Here is a 22,892-nt window from a genome sequence, read left to right as displayed (position 1 = left end):
ATGACACAACTTGACCCAAAATAAGCCACGTTTGAGCCCCTCAATTTCATGAGGCCATTGAAAAGTCTTTGAATTTGATGATACAATGATGCTGTTTGCGAGTACAGTGCTGGACTTATCATTCGCACCATCAAGGGGCATCACCGAATAAGGCTCAGTGTCATCACATATTGTTCTGTTGATGCATTTGCTTCCCTCTTTGACTGTTTTCTCATCGTCTTGTGTGGTATTGGTGTCTGGTTGATGGGCCTTTCAGTCTTTTCAGTTCCAGCCCAGGATGTTATTACCGGTCTCAGAAGAACTGCGGTTTATCTGTTGGCGTAAGCCGAGCAGAATACTGTTTAAACCGGAATTAATGTGCAGCACTGTATCCTGATGTGGCAAAGCGTGTGTGTGAGTGTGTGTTTGAGGTGGATGAGGGGGCTTGTGCAGGGTGTTGGACTGGTTGGGCCATGTGGTTGAGCTGTCATGGTCCCCCCTGAGGCATGAAGTTGATTATTATCTTCCTTTCCTGAAGTATGGTAAAGATGCAGAGTGTGTTCTGTCTTTATCTGCCAGAAAAATAATGAATATGCAAAAACAAAAAAAAAAATGTTTGAGTCAAACTAGGTATCAGTTGAAGGGGTAATCCACAAGCCCCGGGCCTTGTGACGTGGTGGTGATTGATTACATTGAGGGCTCACCTGCAGTACTCTCCCTCTTAATCTTTCTCGCTCTGAAATACACACATGCAGACACACACCCTCACAAAGAGAGAGGCAGAAGTCACCAGTCAGGGAACAATATCCTGCTCAGAAGACCCTTCACAGTACACTCTCATAAATCACTGAGACAGAGCCACCACCCTCACTGTCAGCGTGTTATTATGCGCACACACACACACACACACACACACACACACACACACACACAGAGGTTCCTCGCGACATACGTTCAGTCAATCCTGCTACCCAGCCATAAAAGGATGTCATCGAAAAGAAGAAATCTAAACTCAAAAACTCTTCAAAAAAGTGTCACCTGCGTTGATTCCCTCTGGCTCCGCATAAAACACACATCCTCCTCACAACAGCAGCTCTGTGTCCTGCTCTGCCCTGGCCCTCTGCACCAGCCATTCCTCAGTGACAGGGTGCAGGGATGAGGGGATGAGAGGCGCTGAAGGGCGAGGTGAAGGATGGATGAAAGCCCCGCGGCTAAGGTCCCGGGGCCCTGCGTCCTGTGCAGGTGGCAGGTGTGATTTGGCCGGGTGCAGAAGCGTGAGGGCAAGGAAGAGGAGGACAATGAAGGCGTCTGTGGGCCTCGTCGCAGCTGCAGCAGGCGGGGAGGAGCGGGGCTGACAGATAAGACAGTCAGACGGACGGAAAGATGGAGTAAGGGAAGGACAGTGTAGGGTGCGCAAAGACGGAGATGGGACTTCAAACAGAGGATTGGGCCCTGGGTGCAGAGAGATGCATTCTTGTCTGGCATGGAGGAGGTGGGGACAGAGGGAGTGCGGAGAAAGATGGATGGCACAAAAAAGGCGAGCATCAAAGTCCACGGTCGTGCTCCTCTTGTGCAGATGTTTACATCGTGCACACTTTTGCTCAAAGCCTCTGTGCTCTGCCCATATCTGTGTGAATATTGATGTCAACCTCCTTCTCTGTATGGATTTGTATCGATGAGACAGTAATCCTCTTCCCTTGCCGCCCTTGTGTGCAACTGTCCACAGCTCCCACTAAGACCCACTGATCTCTGCCACATGGCGCTCCATCAAAGCACCGATGGTCATGCCTCTCAGGGCAAGTTTTGCCAAAAAACGCACCCGCGTGGCTCATACATGTCCCTCAGTGCAGAGGATAAGCAGCAGATGAAGGTCTACTTTAGACTTTGTATCATCTTGGATCACATGAAGGCGAGTGAAACAAAGCTGCTCTCTGTTAAAAAGCACTCTTGTCTGAGCGTGCATGCGCATGCGGGCCACACACACACACACACACGTTTCCTACTTTCTCTATCGGACCTGATTAGAGTGACAGGGGCACTTCCCATTGGCTGTGAGAGTGGCCCTCTCCTTCCCAGGGCAGCCAATTTCCCCTACTCCAGAGCTGATAGGAAACTTTGATTGTCCACTGAGCTCAGGAGAGACAAAGAGATTTTTCCTCTTGCAATCCACATATCGCTCCATCACATCTCTACCTACAATCTCCCCCACTTGCTCTCTCCTCCTCGGCTCCGCCATCTCTCCCTCTTGAATTTTCTTGCCTTATTTCCATGATCACCACTGTTGTGGGCCACTGAATGCGAGTCCATTAAACCGGCACTGACTGCTTTGATGGGCAGGAAGTCTCACTTCATGTGGTGACATCTGCATCCTGTGACACAATCCTACCCTGCCTGCATGATCTACTGCAGTGATACTCAACTTGCTTTGCTTGGGGGCCACTTTTGCAAAATGAAAGGAGGACGGGGACCAGTCACAGCAGTCCCATTTTATCGGATCCAATTTTAGGACATTTCTCTGATTTTAAGACCTTACTAAGATTTAAGGTCGTATCTAGGATTTTAGAACATTTCTCAGAGGATTTAGGATGTTACTAGGATTTAGGGACATTTCTAGGACTTTGGCATGTTTCTACGATTTGGGACATTTCTTGGATTTTAGGACATCTCTAGGATTTTTGGATGTTTCTAAAATTTTAGTTGATTTTTTAGGGTTACATGACATTTCTAGGATTTTAGGACAACTCTAGGATTTTGGGATGTTTCTAGGATTTCAGGACATTTCTAGGATTTGAGGAAATTTCTAGGACTTCAGCACATTTCTGTGATTTTGGTACATTTCTAGGATTTTAGGACATTTATAAGATTTTAATTTATTTCTTGGATTTCAGCACATGGGATTTTCGGATGCTTTTAGGATTTTCAGATGTTTCTAGGATTTCAGGATATTTCTGGGATTTTAGAACATTTGTAGGATTGCAGGATTTTTCTAGGATTTTAGGACATAAGGGGCTTAGCTTGGACCTCTGTTGGGGGGTGCAGGCAATCTCCACTGGCACTGTTTTTGAAAAACAAGCTCTATTTTGATGCTGTTTTATGTACTCCAACAACTTCTGTTTGCCAAAAGTACAAAAACAATTCCCATTGTGAATCAATTTATTATTATTGTGATTTGGAAAATAGTTGGTGGGCCACAGGCACCTTATCAGGGGCCAGATTTGGCCCTGTGATGTAAATTGAGTATCACTGATCTACTGTCTTTGCTTACCTCTGTCCTCTAATAGCATTAATTCTACAAGAAGAGGTGGATGGGCTGAAAGCATTTACATACTGGTATGTGCTCATGTTGGGTGTGAAGTAAACACAGAGAGAGAGAGGGGAGGGCGTACAGAATAAGCGGGGCGTCTAAACATGTGGAGAGAGCCAACAGGAAACATCTCCCTCTCTCTATGCCGGCCCTCCCTGAGAACACACTTCCTGTCAGAGCTCCTCTAACTTCCTGTCCAGCCACCGGGAATCCCAGCTGGAACATTCCAGCTGTGCAATAATCTCCCTCCCTCTCTGGGCTGCTTGATTATCACAATTTCTTAGTTGCTCAATCCCTCAGAGTCACTCATGCAAACAGAAGACACACACACACACACACACACACACACACACACACACACACACACTCACAGGACTGCTCTTGTGCTGCTACTGCATCCCCTCCTCGCCAGGGGTCGCTACATAACAGCACATTTCCTCCTTGACGTCTCACGTGCAGCGTAAAACTCCTCAGTGCTGAGGATACTGATCTCCTCCATCTCATCAGAAGCATCTCATTTATATTACTACGTGTTTTAGCGCAGGAAAAATGCGCAGCGCCATTAGTCTAATGGCCTTACATGAAATGGCACATGCATGTTTATCAATGCGCCTTCACGCGGGGTCCATATGGGGGTGGAAAAAAAGCAGGTTTGGTGACTTTGTGTATGACCTTTTCGGAAAGAGAGCTAATCCCGAGCTATAATAGACTCCGGGACCGATATGGAAAACTGCTGCACCGTTATCTTGGTTGTCTAGGAGACCATCAGAGCACCGGGGCCGGTGGAGATGCCACGGTATTAAAAGGGGAGTGTGTGCGCGCGCGCGTGTATGCGTGCGTACTGGAAAATGTTTTTTTTTTCTCTCCTTTTTTTGTCATAAGTGTCACTCATAAATACTGCATTATGGGCCATTTTTTTCTACCACGTTTGGCCCGCAGCATTATTTTTTTCAGCATGTTGAAATTATAAATTCAATTTGAAGACACAGGGAGACATAGGAAAAGGTCAGTCACGAGAAAGTGAATGAGGGGAGCACGCGCGGCTTCTTTAAATTAAACTGCACTCGCCTGACATTAGTTATTATATGTAATAGGTCCTCTGTGCCTCAATTCGCAGGCAAATCTAGACTGTTAACCAAATGCCACGGAAGTTTGTTGAAATGATAACACAGGCCTGATGTGAGGCCCATTTGCTCTGGAGACAAGTGTGCTAGGCCTGCTGACCAGACTAAACGAAATCAGAGAAAACTAACGGTGCATGTAAAGCGGCTTAGCCTGTTGTGAAACTCAAGATAATGCTATCGTGTTTCGATGTGTTTATTAGGGGAGACTCATTTTTTACAAAAACAATTGTACTTAGAAATCGAGCTTATCCTGTCATCTCCATTTTATCTCGTCTAAAATTGAACAAAATCATACTTAAAAAGCAGGTTATGACTCAATCATCTGTGAATTTTTTCAAGTTTGTAAAATGTCTTATTTTGTGAAAAGTCAAAATGAGCTATATCATTGGCTACAACACAATTTCCAAAAGTTGGCCTACATTTAAAAAAAAAGCTCCTCGAGCAGTAATCAGACAGATAGGCATCATATCACAGTGATGTATGTTTAATATAGCTTGTATTGATATGTAAAGTGTGTGTACCAATGGCCCCGCCAATAAACTCCCTCTAAAGCCAAATAGAGCCTATATTAGCTGCACCGCTGCAACGCGTAAAACGTGTAAATATTTCTCATTCCCCGCGCCTATCTGTCTCTATCAACCCCCCCCAACAAATGATGCATTAGATGCATTGAATGTATTTGTTGTGCAAGTTTGAAAAGGCGGCGATAATCTGGGAGTGAGAGATAAGGAACACCAATTTATTCAGCAGCACTTTGGACCCCGCTTCCAGCCTCGGTCGGTGCTGACACCCCCAGCAGTTTGCTGATAACGATTAGGCCATTTATTATCTTCACAGAGAACAAAGATTGCGTGGTGCCGATGAAATATTACCCCTGGTAATAATCAGAAGGAGAAGGGCCCTGGCATCTAATGCAGTGTGCATATAATATCTACCCTGACAAAAAACCGTGCACACACTCACACACTAACACACACATGCAGAGTCTCGTGCAGAACATGCAGAAAATTGATTAACAAAACAAGTGCAAGAAGACACAAATATAACGTCAGGCTATAACGCTGTGGATATGATTTATTGATTGAGATAGGCTAATCGAACATTTTTTCAGTCAAATAATAATAATAATAATAATAATATTAACTTTATGTTGCCATTTCAATAAATAATGATTTCCTGACTTAAATAAAATGAATACAGTTGTTGATGCATCTGCTTTTAGCCTGATTGATAGCTGGGGAATTGTTGTCGGATCTGAAAGATGACTCACAGAGACCCTATTCTCAACTAATTAGAGTCTAATTAACTAGTAATTTTGATAGGCAAAATGTTGACCCAAATGTATGCATCGCCTTATTATATTACCACTGAATATAGACTACTTATGTTACAACAACAAAACAATGAAACTCATATTAACAGACCAAATAAGCAAAATTCAAACTAATTATGCTGTTTGTTCAAAGAATAAAGCTATCTTCTTTCACACTCTAGACAATAACATTAGAAGCCTTGACATTTTTCATATTTTAAAGCCTCTTCTTGTACGTTTTACGGGTCAAACAAACTGAGAAACCCTTTATTCACACTAAACAAAGTTGTGTTTGCGTGGACGCATAGATGCCAAAAAAATCTATATTTTAAGCTCTTCCATATTTGCTCTGGTGATTTTAAACATTGAAACAAATGTTATTAATTCAGTCAGACTTCACATTTCTTTTTTCTATCCCTTCTTTTTGTGTGAGTGTGCACTCTAGGGAGCACGAGCCCCGAGTTGCAGAGGACCTCGCGCCCCTTGCACCTGCCTGGCTCCAGCGCCGAGCACGAGCCCAGGTCGCGTGCAAGAGATTTTAGGGGCTTTGCATTTTTTACAAAGTTGTTGTTACCGTGTGGAATATAAAGCACAAAAAGGAGAGGGAGGGGACTGATTTTACTTCTTTAACACATTTTACACAGCGGGGGAGAGGAGCGGGGGAGGGGGAGTCACGGAGCAAAATCTCGGTGAGTCAATTAGGACCGAAGCTGTCAGTCTTTCCCAAAGTTTTAGTGAAAACAAATATTATAAAGAGGAGAGCATTAAATATTTTTTTATATAGGCCTACTTAAATTTAAATGACAGCATACTCTTCACTGCAAATGTCGCATTTATCCCATTTTACCAGATTAAAATAAAACTTTTCCTGTTGCTACAAGCTGCGAAAGTTACTCGTTAGGCTATAACAAACTTTTAAACTGCTCACAGCTATTGTGCATGAATTATATTGCACTTTAGACACGCGGGGACATCCATTGGCCTTTGAAAGACCTAAGGGGGGTGAAATGCAATTATTCAGTTTCTTTAGGCTATTATTTTGCCAACAGAATGACATACATGCGTTAAATTGTCCGAATATCCCGACTTCTACGTTTTAGGCCTTCATTGATAACAAACACCCAAAATCTGCCAGAAATGTTTTGCAGGTGACAGCAGTGCTGGACATCCTTCATATCTGCCAAAACGATAAAATACCACGACCCTCTGTAAGGGCCAAGCGAAACTCTATTGATCACCTCTTGGGAATGGGTAGGCTATTGCTGCCAGTTTAACCGGGACCCGGAAGACAGGCTGCTGGCTGACGTGCCATTACGTGGCTATGTTGCTGCAGTCTCTCACTGAAGTTTTTGCTCATATTCAGAGAGGTTTGGATACAGCGAGAGAGGAGGCAGACGCAGAGCGCAGACACAAACACACACACACACACACGCACACAGAGCTCTCTACCGGCTCACGAAACAGCGAGCAGCGGTCCTTCCACATTAGTGTATCGACAGCATCTTTAAAAAGCAGGGCTCTTCTGGACACCTTTCCATCTATCGGTGTTTCTTTTAATTTGGCGTCATTATTTTGGAGAGAAGCGCCGAAGCTGTGCGGTGAATCGGATGGAGACACTTTCTGTGGTTTGACTCAGAAAGCGCAGCCACTTTGCTAACACACAAGACTGGTGCAGGTAAGTTAATTATAAATATTTTCAGACTGCTAGTTTTTTTGTTTTTGGTTGGTTTTTTTTACATTTTGGGGGATTTTTTTCCATTTAAATATTAAACGTACGCAAAGTTATAGGTCTACGTAAAATTGGCCAAAAAGTCGATCGCAACATTATTGTAACAAAAAACAATCGCTATTTTTTTTCTGCACCACAGCTTTAATGACTCTTGAGGAATGGTATTTATTTGCAGCTTATATTTACCTTCGCATTCCGCCTTAGTTTGTCACGGCTATTTGGACATTAACCTCAATAACATCTGAAAAGAAAGCGGAACAATATTGGATTAAACGTGGAAAGCATAACCGTTATCCATTGTAAAGATATTAGCTACTTTTGTTTTATGCACTGGTATATTTCCTTTTCAATATTTTGTGACCAAAAGGCATTGTTATTTTTCTATATTATCGAACAATAAAAATGGGTACAACACTAAGCTGAAATGAATAATTAATACACCTCCACATAATAATATTGCGCCTAGCAGGCGTTCAACATTTCTTAAAAAAAAAAAAAAAAAAATTACGCATAAATACTATCAAGAGTCAGTTTTAATGTAGACCACTTTATGTTGCCGAGGGCAAGGTGCTCCATCCCTGCAAGAATCACCAAATGGATTACTACTGTATCATCAGTATAGTGTTAGAACGACAAAAGTGTTCAATTGTCACGCTTTAAAATGCATAATGACTCCAGCAATCATCTTTCATCAGCAGAAAGAGCAATCACATCACTACAATGGTGAAGCAGAGACAGGGGCGGGCTGGGGTCTCCACAGGCATGCAGAAGGAGTGAATACATGGCACCTTTTACAACCAACCTCTCTCTCTTACCTGTGTGCTTTTGTCTGCCTGATGCTTTATTGACTGTTTGTGAATGATTGGAAAAGCCTGAAGTTATTGTGTGAAGCTCAGAGTGTGCATTTAACACAATAAGAGTACGATTTTTTTTTTTTTTTAATGAACGACAGTGAATGGCTGAATGGACGCTGCTATTGATGATCTGTGACACATTTTATCAAACACTTTCTATGTGGTATCGTGATGACATTGAGCTTTGGACAACTTTTCCTCAATCATTCTGTATTTAAAGCTCCAATAAGAGATTTTGGCTAAGACTCATTGTCTGCCCCATAATCCTTTTTGTTAAGGGTGCAGTTCATATGTCCTGCCCTATTCTGAAATGTTATTATTCTGAGCTCAAAATGCTTAAATGGGAGTGAGTGCTGCTCTCATAGCAGCATCCAGGCCTCTCTCCCAGCAGTTATATGGTCCTGTGTCTGGGTGCTTGTGTCTATAAAGCCCCCCAGTGCCCTGGCTCGATCTAATTAGCCGTGAGTAAAGGGGACAATAATGCTTCAGCTGGTTTGTGTCATTCTCTTCTCTCTGGCTCTGCTTATCTTCACAAGCCCCACTGTGGGCTCTTCACACTCCCCCCTCCTCGAAACACACACACACATTCATGCAGTCACACACCTCCACTCTGGATAATGATGGATGACCGTGCCCAATGGGAACAAACAGGTAGATAAAGCCAATCCCATTTAATAACAGCATGGATCGGAATGATAATCTTGTTGTTCATTAGCCACTGTGGCTGCACAGCGATACAGTTGTTGCACACAGTTCTCACCCAGCGCAGGAGGTGTTGTCGGAGGGATAGTGTTCTCCGGTCTAAGGATAGCATCCCTGGCTGAAACAATACTGCTGTGTCCTTGAGAAAGACAGAGAGAAAGCAACAGCACCCCCTCCACCCTCTCTCCACTAACCCTCCGTCACCCTCTCCCATCTTTTGTTCCAGCACAGATACAAATGGGATTAATGAAGGTATGAATTACAGAGGGCTAAATCCTGCTGAGTAATCCATTTGGCAAACATGCAAACAACAATGGGCATGCTGCAGCAGCTAGCCTGAGCCTGACCCACTCTCCAAGGCCCAGTGGTTAGTACAGCCAGAACACAACACAGAGGCGCAGGCTGACCACTGCAGGCTACAGAAACATGTTAACAGAGCTCACAAAAAATCCTTTCACCATTAGCCCCAAGAACAAGAGCATCACTGGTCATCCATTCATGCTGGAACAGAGGGAGGCATTGCTTCATGTTCAAGCATGTATGACAGCAACTATCCAGACGTATAAAATAGCTTCTTTTATGAGACAAATAGGGGTGAAGTCAGGAAATTTGGCACATCAGGTAAAATGGGACAAATTAGGTTTAACATCCTGCACTCCTAAAATAATAATTGCCAGTTAACGAACATTACAAATGTGCCTTACACAAAACAATCATTACTATTGATATAAAGCAGCTGGTATGGGCACAACAAAGATTCAAAAATCCACTGGTCCCAGAACTTGCAAGGGAAGCCATGTGGCATATTGATTATCTCGTGTTGGTCATAAGGATCCTGCAGCTAAATGAATAGGTGTATAACAAAAATGGCTGTAGGATGTTGCATTATATTAATTGTTTGACTTTCAATAAAACATATTAGAAAAATACAGTTTAATTCTTATGAGAGAGGGAGTACTTAGTGCATTCGGGTAAAATAAGACAACAAATTCGGTTACAATGGGACATTTTTCTAACCAACATGTTTTTAGGCTACCAGGTGCCATGAAATCACGAGTTACACTATTGTGCGCAACGCTGAAATATTTAATACATTTTTAGTATTTATGTCACTTAAAAACATATAATGTCTGCCAGTCCAGAATTAGCCATAATTGTTACACACCAGTACACAGACATGTACATTTTAGACAACATGGCATCAAAGAAATAGCAAAAGAACAGGGAAAACTTGGCAATAAATAAAAGAACATTAATTAATAGCCACATGTTGAATGATTTTGATATTTAATGACTGAACAGATAATGGATTAATTATCATTTAAATTAATCATTTAAAAAACAAACACAATTGTACCATTTTACTTTACTTGCTGTTGGATTTTACCTGAACATGTCATTAGAGTGGGGAGGGGGTACTTGAAGTGTTTAAAGGTCCAGAGTTTCTCAATTATTTTACTAATCATCACATTTTCTTTACAGAAATATAGCAGATAACCATAACAACTTCTTATAGTAACACTTATTACACGTATTCAAAGTTTTAGGTGTTTTTTTGGTAATCCACCAATAAATGTCTCCAAAAATACATGACTTCACCCTACTGTATTATTGCTAAGTGAGCCATTGTGTAGTTTAACACAATATCTACAAAAGGGCAAACCATATGAAAGTGAGCATGCTCTCACTCCACCTGCCAACTTTTCACTGGAATGTCAGTTATTCAGGTAGTCGGCCCTCTGCTGCCCCACATGCACTAATTTGTTGGTTTTAGGAGTTGACAAGCTCAAAGGGCTGAGCTCATCAACTCACAGCCCCTGGCAAAGTGCCACTGATTTAATGACTGATGACTGACACACACGTTCGTGCACACACACACACTTGCACAGCAGGTATAACATCAGATCAGAGCAGGATTGTCGCTCTAATGACCTGCATCATGGATACCGTGTCATCAAAGTTTATGAGGGGTCTTTTACCTGCACGGAGAATTTGACCAGGTATCACAAAGCTCCACGTGACACCGCCAGCAAACCCCCACCACCGTGATTCTGTGACGTCAGGGCTAGGCGTCAGCGTGGCGGCCAGTCTGGGGTCTCCGAGCTCCCTCCAATTATTCCCCGTCAATCTCTCTAGCGCATACACACACACACACACACACACACACACACACACACACACACACACACGCCTATGTCTTGGCATGGATTTGCGCGCACGAACTAATCATTTTACGCACGCACTGCAGCTAATTCTAGATTTTGGAATTCTAGCAGCTAAAATAGAAAAGATGTTTTATCTAAAATTCAATTTGGCTTAAACGCTATTCTGTAGTTTACACTGCAGAAACATGCTTGTCTCCTTGCATGCAACAAATAATGATAATAATAACAACTGAAGATAAATTAATCAACCATTACGCTTTTGTTTAGGGTTTTGATTTTTATTGTGAGTTTTGAATAAGGGCGTTAAGAGCACCTTTGTTAATCACCAGCTGGTTTTCATAGGTGAGGCCTTGCGCCCATCCTTGGTGCCACCAAGTGAGAAAGAGGCGCCATTCGTATGCAAACCGTGTTTGATCGCTCTGTCCCCGAGACAAAACCACTGTTTTCACAAGAGGAATGCCCTGGTACTAATTAAAGACAATTAGGCGCTCCAGACAATGGGGCCAATTTCGGGGTCATAAATCGACTCCTCCTCTGTTGGTTTTAGAGGTGCTGAAAACGCTGTTTATTTACATAACAGCAGTATGCGAAAAACAACACAATTATTGTTGGTAATGTAAAGCTCAATCCGCAACTTCAATTGTTAGAGTAAAAAAAAAAAAAATCATGAAGTGGGGGCGAAATTCTTACCAAAAGTCTTGAAAATGCTGAAATAATTTTCATATTATTAAAATATTTTGGGTTCATCCAGGTGAAGGCACTTACAATAGATTACGCTCTCAGAGGCATTATAATAGTAAGCCATACATTGTGCAGGCTGAATTTCCCTTCATGTTAGATGTCTGTCTTTAGGCTTATAACCGCCGCTAAAAAAAGCAGATTATCAGGGGCCGATTGCTCATTCAGTTCGAGCTTCGTGAGAGAGAAAGACCCCCGAGAAATTACACTGCTGATTGATAAGTCTTTTAGTTTTTTCGGTACAGGGAAATGAAAATTGAAAGAAGGAGAGCAGGGATGCAGCGAGCCAATTGTGGCAGCGCTGCCTGTGAGTGGCTCAGACGGAGGCCCCGCCCCGCGTGGCTTGATATGTACTGGCGCCAGCCGCATCAGTCTGCGCCTGAGCACTGCATAGATCAGGAGGTTTACACATCCAAAGCTGTATTTGTCGTCAGCTGATCGAAATTGCAACAGGTATCTAAAGGAAACATATTTATTATTTTTGGCTTATACGCGGGAACGGGAGGCATTGCTTCGACATTGAGACAACTGCGCACTATTTGTTTTCAGCCTTTAATCGTTATGACCTAAAGTTTATTTCACGTGTCAACTGAGATGATTAGATAAAAATATAAAGGGCGCTTCTTCATTGCATGGAAGGAGATGTAGAGTTTATAAATTAACATTTTGTTTTTGATGTCTTTGCAGGTTTAACTGAAGTGGAAAAAAAGAAGATCTGGTTATCTAAGGATTCTATTTCTGAAGTAAATAAACAGCCGAGACTTTCACAGCTCAGGAACTATATTATAAGAAGGATTTAACTTCCATTTGGAGGTAAACATATAGCGTAAAAGTAGCCCGGCACAAAAGAGACGCCTTCAGAGGAAAGGAGACGGCCAGCTCAGCCATGGAGGTCGCAGCGGCTGATCAGTCTCGGTGGATGGCGCACCATCATGCAGTACTGAACGGCCAGCACCCGGATTCTCACCACCACAGTCTGAGCCACAACTACATGGAGCCCATGGCGCCTTTATTGCCCCAGGACGAAGTTGACATGTTTCTGAACCACTTGGACTCTCAAGGGAACCCCTACTACACCAACTCCCGGGCAAGGGTCGCATACAGCCAAGCACACGGTAAGATGCGCAAAACTCAGGAGTGTGATTTAAAAAAAAAATATATTTTTTTTTGTTTTGTATAATTCAGAGCACTGTAGAACAATATGCGTGCGTCTGTTTATATGTGTGGTTGCAGCGTCAGTGTATTAATTTGGCACATAAATTATTATAAGCTTAACGATTCGTGTATTGTGCAGCAATTTGCTTAGAAAGTCCATCTTGACTTGTGGGCCAATTCTCCAACATAAAAGGAATTTCCAGCAAATGACATGGAGAGGAAAGGGAAGTATGTCATTTAACCCCTCTCTGTTTGGGGCAGGGGTTTCTGGAGGGAGAGTGAGAGAGAGAGAGAGGCACTTCCCGGATATAAAATAAAAACCGCAAATTTACTAATAACAATCTTTAGTCCGAGGGCAGCAGTCGATGAAAAGATACTGTCTGGCCAGAAGCTACTTTTAGTGTGTTTTCTGCAAAAAAAAAAAATAGGTCTTAATTATCTCCGTTTATAATAGACAAGATGTTTGAGGCCACTGCCATTTAACGGGAAATATTTTTTGAATTTTGTGAGAGAAAGAAATCTTATCTTGAATTAACAAAATTTATCTACACCTGGAACTAAATGTCGGACTCGGGTAATTCTGAATATTCAGCAGGTAAGATTTTTGTTTTGCAAACTAGTGGCATGACGCGCGTGTCTAAAATGCATTAAAATAAGACATTTTGTTATATACATTATTTTGGATTTCAGCTCGCCTCACTGGGAACCAGGTTTGCCGACCACACCTCATCCACAGCCCCGGTATTCCCTGGCTGGACCCCGGGAAAGCAGCGCTGTCCGCGTCCCACCACCATAACGCATGGGCGGTCAGCCACTTCAGCAAACCCGGCCTGCACCCCACCGGCTCCGGCTACCCCTGCAGCAGCAGCACTGGCACGGCACCGGTGTCGTCGCTCACTTCGGCGTCCCACTCCAGCCCACACCTCTACAGTTTCCCCCCTACCCCTCCGAAAGACGTGTCCCCGGACCCCGGACCCACGTCTCCATCTTCCTCCTCCCTCCTGGTCGAGGTGGAGTCGATCAAGTACCAGGTGCAGCTGACGGACGGCATGAAAAAGGAGAGCTGTAGTCCGCTTCGCAGCAGCCTGTCCTCGATGAACAGCCAGGCCCCGGCCACGCATCACCCCATCCCGACGTACCCGGCCTACCCTCTGCATACACCCCATGAGTACAGCGGCAGTCTCTTCCACCCCGGCAGCCTGCTCGGCGGGTCCTCCTCCAGCTTTACGCCAAAATGCAAGAGCAAGGCCAGGTCGAGCTCAGGTGAGCCTCACGCGTGTTTGTCTTTCACATCAGATCAGACTGATAAGGCCTAATGAAATGGTTATGGTTTATTCAGCTGAGCGGCGAAGTGTTACGCACAAAAGTTTACTCAACCAATCAGCAGATAAATGCTTGTCACCATGGAAAATATTATCATAGCCTCATTTTGTCTGTCATTTCGTTTATAAGGGAATCTACGAACTTAACTGTATTTATTTAGAAATTACCAGCTCTGTCTTATTTAATTGTTAATGCGAGTGTCAGTTTTACAAGCAGCCTACTTGTTGCTCCAGTGAGACACAAAGAGAGAATTTCCATATCGTGGCCATGTCTCTCTCAGAACCTGTCCTGACAAGTCTTATCTCTGTCCCATCGCGCTTATCGCCTCTTATAAACTGCATCCTCTTAAAACTCCTCACTTTAGTGAAGAATCAACTTTGGATGAAACTCATCAGACTAATCGGGGTACACTATTTTCCACATTCTCAGCTCGGGTCCATTATGCGCGTGATTAAATACTTTTGGGGGGGTATAAAAAAGGATTAGAGCTAATTAAACTAATCAATTATTCATATAGTTCATATGGAATTTTTTTTGTTATGATTATAGTTTGAAAAGACGTATTAACACATTTATTTATTTATTTATTTTCCCACACGTCACGAGGATTTTACTTCTTCACTTTGTTACAGCAGGAGGACATTCAGGGCAGTCATGGCTTCTTCGTGCCATCGACTTGTTTTCTTTTAAATGTGGCCTTTATTGCACTTAAAAAATGAAGGAGTCACGACGCCCTGGCTCCTGCCATATCCTGTATACCTCCATGTGAACAAATCACGACCTCCACCCCGCCCACAGCTCCCCTAGTACTAACAAAGCAGGCGACAGAGTCCTGCTGTTTGTGTTTTTAAGCATGGCCTTGGCCCAGTGCACTGACATGAAGTGGAGGCAACTGGGTCCACAGTAGATCTATTTCTATGTGTGTGCCTCTCTGTGTGCTTAAAATGCACGTAATTTGACTAAAAAAATAAAAGTGTTGAAACTGTTTATAACAACAGTATATTATCTGACTGTCTGGATAAGCACCTGATTCAATATGCTGCATGTGTTGCAATATTTAGGGGAATATTTTGACTTTATGTCTGACATTAATGTGCAGACATTTGAAAAACAAATGGTAATGGGATTGTAATTTCCCTACATTGTTTCAGCTGTTGTACTTTGAACGGACAAAAAAAACCAAAAACATGTTAGGCTGTTAACATGTTGCTCCAAAATTAGTTACGTAATTATCAATATTGTCATCCATTGTGCACCTGCTTTTTAATCCACCTGGGGAAGGCTCGCTGGCTGATAATCTGAGTGAATGTGAGCTGTTGCAGCAGAGAAATGTTATACTGTGACATTTAAAAGAAGCTGGCCAGCCTGTGCCTGAATCAGTAACACAAACATATCAGCCACGGCATTAAAAAGGCTCTTATCTATCAAAGTCGATGTCCTGTGCCAGTAATGGTGATTGATTGTTGTACAAAATGCCACAATGACATTTTAGCTGTCAGCACATATACCTTACAGTAGTGTGGCTTCCTGTGGAACTAGCCTCAAACCAGAACTCCTCCTCCTCTCTACCCTACCTTTTCACACGAAGCTTCCCATTTTCTCTCCTATTTCAACACTAAAACGTTGCACAAGACATAAATGCATCAGTCATTGCTGATGAATATTTGAAGTGTTAATGAACCCGCTTTAATGTGGCTACTGGACCTGCGAAACACTTAAGAGGAAGAGAAGGGAGGTACAAAAAAGCGGCGAGATGCATTTCAAAAGGAACATAGCTTTTTTGCTCAGGTCAGATTCCATTGTAGAGCGAGGGTGGGGCTGTGGGTGTCGCTGGCATTATAACAGGAATAATGAGATGATGCTCTAGGGAGAGAGGGATACTTGAATTAAATGAATCGGTCGGTTTAGCAACAGGCTGTTTGAAGTCAGTCAAACCTGAATGGGAGAGGAGAGAATGTTGGAATAACTAAAAAAGCAGGTTTTTATGTAGAAGAGCAAAGAATGCGCAGGAAGTCGACTGCAGATTCAGTGCTGAAGAAAAATAAAAGCTTCATGTTGCCATTTCTATATTATTAATTGCAACCCACTGGCATGCAAGCTCCTCATCACACACTGCCCGCCACATTTAATACCATCGCCACACACTTATGTTTCCTCTCATGGGTGCCCACTGAGCTGATGAATAATGTAGTCCTAATTTGATGGTGTGTCTCATTCTTCTTGTTGGACACCTCTGGACATGTTCTGGCTGTCTCTGGCCTCCCCACTCTGGATCGGTTTACATAGAGGTGTCTGTGTCCATGACAGCCGTGCACACTTGGTACACCTGCACTCTGATATGGACATTGTCACTATCCATGAGACAGATTTTGACTTCATATTACAGGGCCATCTGAGGTCGTTCATCACCTCATCACGTCAGTCGCCTGATTGGGCCGGACAGCTGCTATGTGTTGCTTCTGACAGAGAGTGAATTTTTTAATTATATAAAATTTCTCCCTCTCTCCTCCTCCTGAACTATATGCAGAGGGCCGTGAATGTGTAAACTGTGGCGCCACCTCCACCCCTCTGTGGCGAAGGGATGGTACCGGCCACTACCTTTGCAACGCCTGCGGACTGTACCACAAGATGAACGGCCAGAACCGACCACTTATCAAGCCCAAACGTAGACTGGTGAGTTCTTGCTCCGTGGCTTTGCTCTGAGAAAAGGCACCCAAATATGAGCACAAAGGAGATGCCTGCAGCACAATTCCAGGAAAGTTATATTTTCCCTATGATCTTCCTGGAATTGTTTGTCCCTCTCACCCCCTGATGATCCGCCTTCATGGCCTGTTACAATACTGCTACTATTGCCATTGTTCCTGGTATCATTATTGCTGGTACTTCTGATACTGTTACTGATACCACTGCCCATGCTGCTTTACTTAACACCATGCTCGAGTAAATGAAAAGCAGCATGGACACATTACATTCTTGTAGTGGACGTACCACGAAACAGCCCATTCTGGAATGAACCCTGCTAGAGCTGGACATACAGAATATACCTGCACCACAGTTTATTTATTTCACGGCTTACAAAACAATTCAGAATTACATTTATAATTATTTTTTTAAATCTATCTGTTTTTCTAAGTACTCACAAACAAGATTAAATGTACTGTTTTATTTTATTGTCTTAAAGTATTTTTATTATTATTATTATTATTATTATTATTATTATTATTATCATCATCATCATCATCATTATATTTTTTCAGAACTGAGCTTTCACAGTAACTCCTAAATCCTTTATTGTTCAGCTTGAATTTTTTTTTTGTTTTTCTTTAGTTACTTAAGTGGTTGCTTTGTCACAAACACACAGTTATTGTCTTTAAATTCACAAATGCCACAAATAACAATAAGTTCCTAATAATGAAAAGTTTTTTTTTAGATTGGTAAATTTAAAAGATTAGCATGCCACTTTTAACTTAATAAGTATTATGGATTGAAATGAACTGCAACATAGTCACGAACAACACTGACAATAATAATAATAATAATAGTAACGGTAATAATGGCTAAATTATTACAAAAATTACTGAGTTGTTGCCTTAACCTTTTAACTTTAATTAAAAAAATAAAATAAAAGTTGTCTGGACTAATTATGTTTGCGGAGGCTGTAGTCTGAGTATAATGATCCTTATCATTAACATTACCTGGTAATTTAACTCGTCAATAAATTGACTTATTTTTAATCTTGCTAAATCTTATCACAGTCGCCTACATTTTTGTATTTCATATATTTTCGTGTTGTCGCTTGACCAGCCCCGAGTCGTTCCTGCTCGTGAAAAGTCCATTACATTTTCCACTGGGTCGGCCCATGTGGCTGTAGCTTTGCATTTTCAGCTCAAGTGTTTTTCAGAGTTGTGTTCAAAGGGGCATCCAGTTGTTTCCTATCCGGATATCTGCCCGGCCCAGATAAGGAAGTCAGGCTCCCGGCTGTTTCCGCCTTCAACCAGCGCGCTGCATTCTCTATGGCCAGACTGACATATACTGTAAAGAGATTATCACAACACTGGAGGAGCCGCTTATGTGTGAAGAGACAGACCGCGAGGGGCGGGGATTGGAAAATGAATGGATTTATGTTCTTCTCTTGTTTGTCATTCTCGGTGGTACAGTCGTCACGCGCAGCGGTTTTTTTTTAAAATTATATTTCATTTCGCATAAAAAGTCAAGAGTTGTTGTTGCTCTCCGGGTCAACATCAACGAGTCCACCTGAAATAAATTAACAGAGAAATCTGGATGCTGCCTGTCTGCAAAGCAAAGAGCCGGAGGGTTCTTGCATGTAAAGCTAATGTTTCTTATTATGTGTGAAGAATTGATCCGCAATGGACGCAGGGAGCACATTGCCAGGCAGGACACCGGGTCTTACACGACTTGTTTCCCTGGATAAAGATAAATAGAGGAGTTTACACAAGGCCTTCATTATAACCTGTTAATACCAGCATATTTATTTTTAATTCATCAAATATGATGAGCTAATTTGCGGCAGGCGTATGCAAAATCAAACACTCTCTAGCTTATGAAAAAAATCCCCATTTTCAAATGCAGGAATATATTTGATCATGGTGTGGCGGTTTTGCATACATGCAATCGATTTAACAGAGGACTTGAGTGTTTTTTTCCCCCGGTCTGTGTGTCGCTTCTTGTGATGTTTTTCTGCACATGATTCTGCGGTCACACGCAAACCACACGAAAATCCCCGATCTGCAGTTTAATTTAGGGAAAACTTTGTTTCTAAATAATTTTGCGCTCGGGCAGAAAACAAGATTGATTGCATATGTCAGCGCTGTGTCCACAAAACGTTAAATGATTAGCTTTCTAAAGGTGTCTAAAGAACCGTGACATTTACTGTTGTGTGCAGCTCAGTGTCCGCACTGACCTCTGAGTGAATGGGTCATTATTCATGATGTATTTTCTCTGCTTCCTCCAGTCCGCAGCTAGACGTGCAGGCACCTGCTGTGCAAACTGCCAGACCACCACTACCACCCTGTGGAGGCGCAACGGGAACGGAGACCCGGTGTGTAACGCCTGCGGCCTTTACTTTAAACTGCACAATGTAAGTAGCCTGAAAACACACATACGCACGCACGCACACACACACACACACACACACATCCCGCTGCAATCAAGTCGGGTGTTTTGGGGAGGGGAGGAGGTGAAGAGGGGTGCCGGTCGTTAACTGGTCAAGTGGGCGGACAGCTCGTATCGATTTAGGAGCAGAGAAACTGTGAGAGTGTAGAGGCAAAGCCTGCTCACCCTGTCGAGCAGAACCCACCGGTCGTTTTTTTTATTAATCCATCGTTGTTTCAATGGGGGGCGTTACTCCCCCGAGAGGCTGCAGGGTGGGACTGTCATTCAGTGTAACGGCGTCGGTTACACTGATGAGGATTTGTCTGAGGCTGCTCCTTTCAGCTCCAGCCAGCCCTCATCCCCATGTATTCATATTGACCAGGACTGTTGTGTTTGGTTTGAAATTAGACAAAAGCTCCAAAAACGCCCCTGACTCGCCTTATGATGCAGCTATATATGCAAAACAGCTGCTCTTTATTAATAGGTGGTGTAACTCATAATAATAGGCAACCATGAAACCAGTGCATTTAAATCCTAATTGGCAAAACAATATGTGACATATTCTTGGTGACATGTTTAAGTTATGAGCCGCTAACAGCAAAATAAACCCCGACAACTATAATGTACTGTTCACGCTGTCAGTGAGGCTTTTGTGTGGCGTGCCCTGAACTAATGTGCGGTTCTCCACAGGTCAACAGACCCCTGACCATGAAGAAGGAAGGCATCCAGACACGCAATCGCAAGATGTCCAGCAAGTCCAAGAAGAACAAGCGAGCAGGGGATGGCTTCGATGAGCTATCCAAGTGCATGCAGGACAAGGCCTCTCACTTTGGCGGTGCACCCAGCCTCACTAGCCACATGACCCACATGGGTCACCTTCCCCCCTTCAGCCACTCGGGACACATGCTGCCTACTCCCACGCCTATTCACCCTTCATTTGGTCACCCCCACCACTCCAATCGCTCGCCGGTGTGGGCTGAGCCTCACTGAACTCCCTTCTATCCCAGAACTCCTCCGCCTGTAGGAGCCACCACATCGCCATAAACACTAAATGGCCTCCACATCACGCCGAGAGCTTGTTGCGTCATGTACAGTGGTTGGAGGGTAGAGGACTTTCAGTTGGACTTGATGACTGAAGGTCACGTCATGCCTGACCTCACTGATGGGACGCTGCAGAGCAGGACTTTAGCGGATTCTATGAAGAGCTAATAAGACGAGGGGTTTCGTAGTCCCTAGGTGACTGAGGCTTGCAGGAATGGAGTGAATGGAGACGCTTGTCATTCTTTTTGCTTATTTTTACTAAGTCACTTTGGTACCCACCTCTCCTTGACCCTGTAACAGGAGACTCACGAGAGGTCTTAAAACAAACCGCTGTTTTCACATCACGATCATCTCATTATACACTGAGATACGTGCATCCTGTCCATCCCCAGGCTATCAACCACAACTGCTGCGGATGGACAGACAAACCCTCAGTGCTGGAGGTCTAAAGATTGGCTGACAGCACCTCTGCTACGAACCAGTCAGACTACAGTACCCACAAACCAGTGCTCTCCTCACATGCTGGATTGTACGCCACCACGATGCTCACCACCTGTTTTTAATAATGGACTTTTATGGAAAAACACAGTAAATAGAGTGTTTATAAATGCTTAATTGCTATTATTGTTGTTATATTTGATGTTATAATTATTGCTACGATAATTTATTTTCCCTCTTTAAGCTTTTGTCAAAGACACATGGAAACTGTTATGATTTTAATTTCATGGTTATCACGTAAAGAAAAACACTGACCTATCTTAGATGAAAAGTCCCTGAGCTGTACGTTTTTATCATTTTTCCATCTCACAAAAGTAAAAGAAATAAAGGAAAACAAAGTTTAATACTAAAATACGATCTGTGCGTTTAGTCTGCCTCTCTCTGTCATTCTCACAAACACACAAACACAGCTAAAGACTAAACTCTCCTTTTAATGAAGAGTGCTTGATTATTAAAATCATAAGTGATATCAGATGCATCAAGGGAAGCTCTGTGATCCCTTAAGCGTGGTAATGCTTTTGGTCAGGCTCCTCCTCTATCTGTGATAGCGTGTTGTTAAAGAGAAGGCCTCTTTGTGGAGCTGAGGCCCCGGGCTGGACTATTGTACCCAGACAGCAGACTCCAGCGAAGGGCTCGGCAGTCACACAAGTCATACATATGCACGTACCCACATGCTCATGCACACACACACACACACACACACACACACACACACACACTCACACACACACACACACACACTGGGGGAAGAAAAACAAAAAAAACAACCCCCAATTTACACTCTTATTTAACCAACCCATGCAATGTCGCTTATGTGACAGATACTGAGTCATGAGTGCAGTTCAGTGGGAGAGTTCTTGCTCCCTGTGTCTGCCGGAGCAGCTCCTCTCTTGGCTGCGGTGATTGGAGTGAGAGGAAGGACAGCGGGTCTTTAGTGGGAGAGAGAGGAGGAAGGAAAGGCAATCAGGCGACCTGAGCAAACACGTGGGGGTCTGCTCAGACCCTTCGCACACAGATGTGCACGCAGCTGAGGCTGCCAGGAAGCAGGCTTCGGTTGTGTCGCTCCCTCATCTCGTCAACTTTTTCTTTCCCTTTGTTTGTCTTTTTTTCTCCCTTTCTCTTTTTTGATCTCCCTTTTTTTTCTGTTTGTCTTTTATGCTCCTCTCAACGTCTGTCTGGCCCTCCCATTTGTACGATTATAATTTTAAAAAAAGCGAGGCTGAAGAAACTTTGAACAGAGCCAGCCGCTAATGAGTCTGCTCGATTAGGGCCAATTTGAGGTCATCATCACTGAGTTCAGCATACCCTCACACACCCACAGCACAAATCGTCCGATTAAACAGTCCAAGCTAAAAGAGGACTACTACCCCTCCCTGAACTCTCCACCCAGCTCACATCTGCTGGACTGCTGTGGAGGCTGATCTGATGGGGTTTCCCAGAGGTTGATCAGTTCAAATTAGAAATAATATTTTTGCAGGGACTTATATAGGTGCTGGAGCACTATGTTGTCAGCTTATGCTACATCATAGCACCCACAACACTCTGTGGCTGCACACACACACACAGACAGGACTGCATCTGAGTGTCTGCTTTCAGAGAGGGGGTGGGATCCCTCTGATCCACTTGCTGAACGCCAGTGAAAATGTAACGCTCGACTGCCAATAAGCAGTCTAGCCATCTGTGTGTAGCAGTGCCGTGGGTGCTGGGCCGTGTACAGGCCGCAGCTCCAGCGGGTTGCATGCAGCCAGCGAGCCTGCTCGGCTGGGCTTGGCCGCACTCCCGGAGCCTGAGAGGGGGAGTCGGAGAGCGCCAGCACTCCTCAATGAGGCCCTCCAGAGGGAAGGCGCAGGCCTCCC

The 22,892-nt window shown here is 43.5% G+C and overlaps 1 protein-coding gene across 4 annotated transcripts; it reads left to right on the top strand.

Annotated features, from left to right (window-relative positions):
- The first annotated feature begins 7,125 nt into the window (after nt 1–7,125).
- On the top strand, nt 7,126–21,352 carry gata2a (GATA binding protein 2a). Of its 4 annotated transcripts, none has more exons than XM_042502789.1 (6): nt 7,126–7,394; nt 12,595–13,022; nt 13,753–14,325; nt 16,901–17,058; nt 19,358–19,483; nt 20,188–21,352. In XM_042502789.1, the coding sequence occupies exons 2-6, from the start codon at nt 12,794–12,796 to the stop codon at nt 20,485–20,487; spliced, it is 1,386 nt and encodes a 461-aa protein (XP_042358723.1). In that variant the 5' UTR covers nt 7,126–7,394; nt 12,595–12,793; the 3' UTR covers nt 20,488–21,352. The 4 variants fall into 4 exon arrangements, with proteins under 4 accessions (XP_042358723.1, XP_042358742.1, XP_042358732.1 ...); XM_042502808.1 differs by having other exon boundaries at nt 7,127–7,394; nt 16,913–17,058; XM_042502798.1 differs by lacking the exon at nt 7,126–7,394 and adding an exon at nt 12,270–12,360.
- The last annotated feature ends 1,540 nt before the right edge of the window (nt 21,353–22,892 follow it).

The sequence above is a fragment of the Plectropomus leopardus genome, chromosome 2, assembly GCF_008729295.1.
Source record: "Plectropomus leopardus isolate mb chromosome 2, YSFRI_Pleo_2.0, whole genome shotgun sequence".
In the NCBI taxonomy this organism is placed as follows: Eukaryota; Metazoa; Chordata; class Actinopteri; order Perciformes; family Serranidae; genus Plectropomus; species Plectropomus leopardus.
Note: the sequence above shows the minus strand (reverse complement) of the source record. Positions and strands in the feature narration are given on the sequence as shown.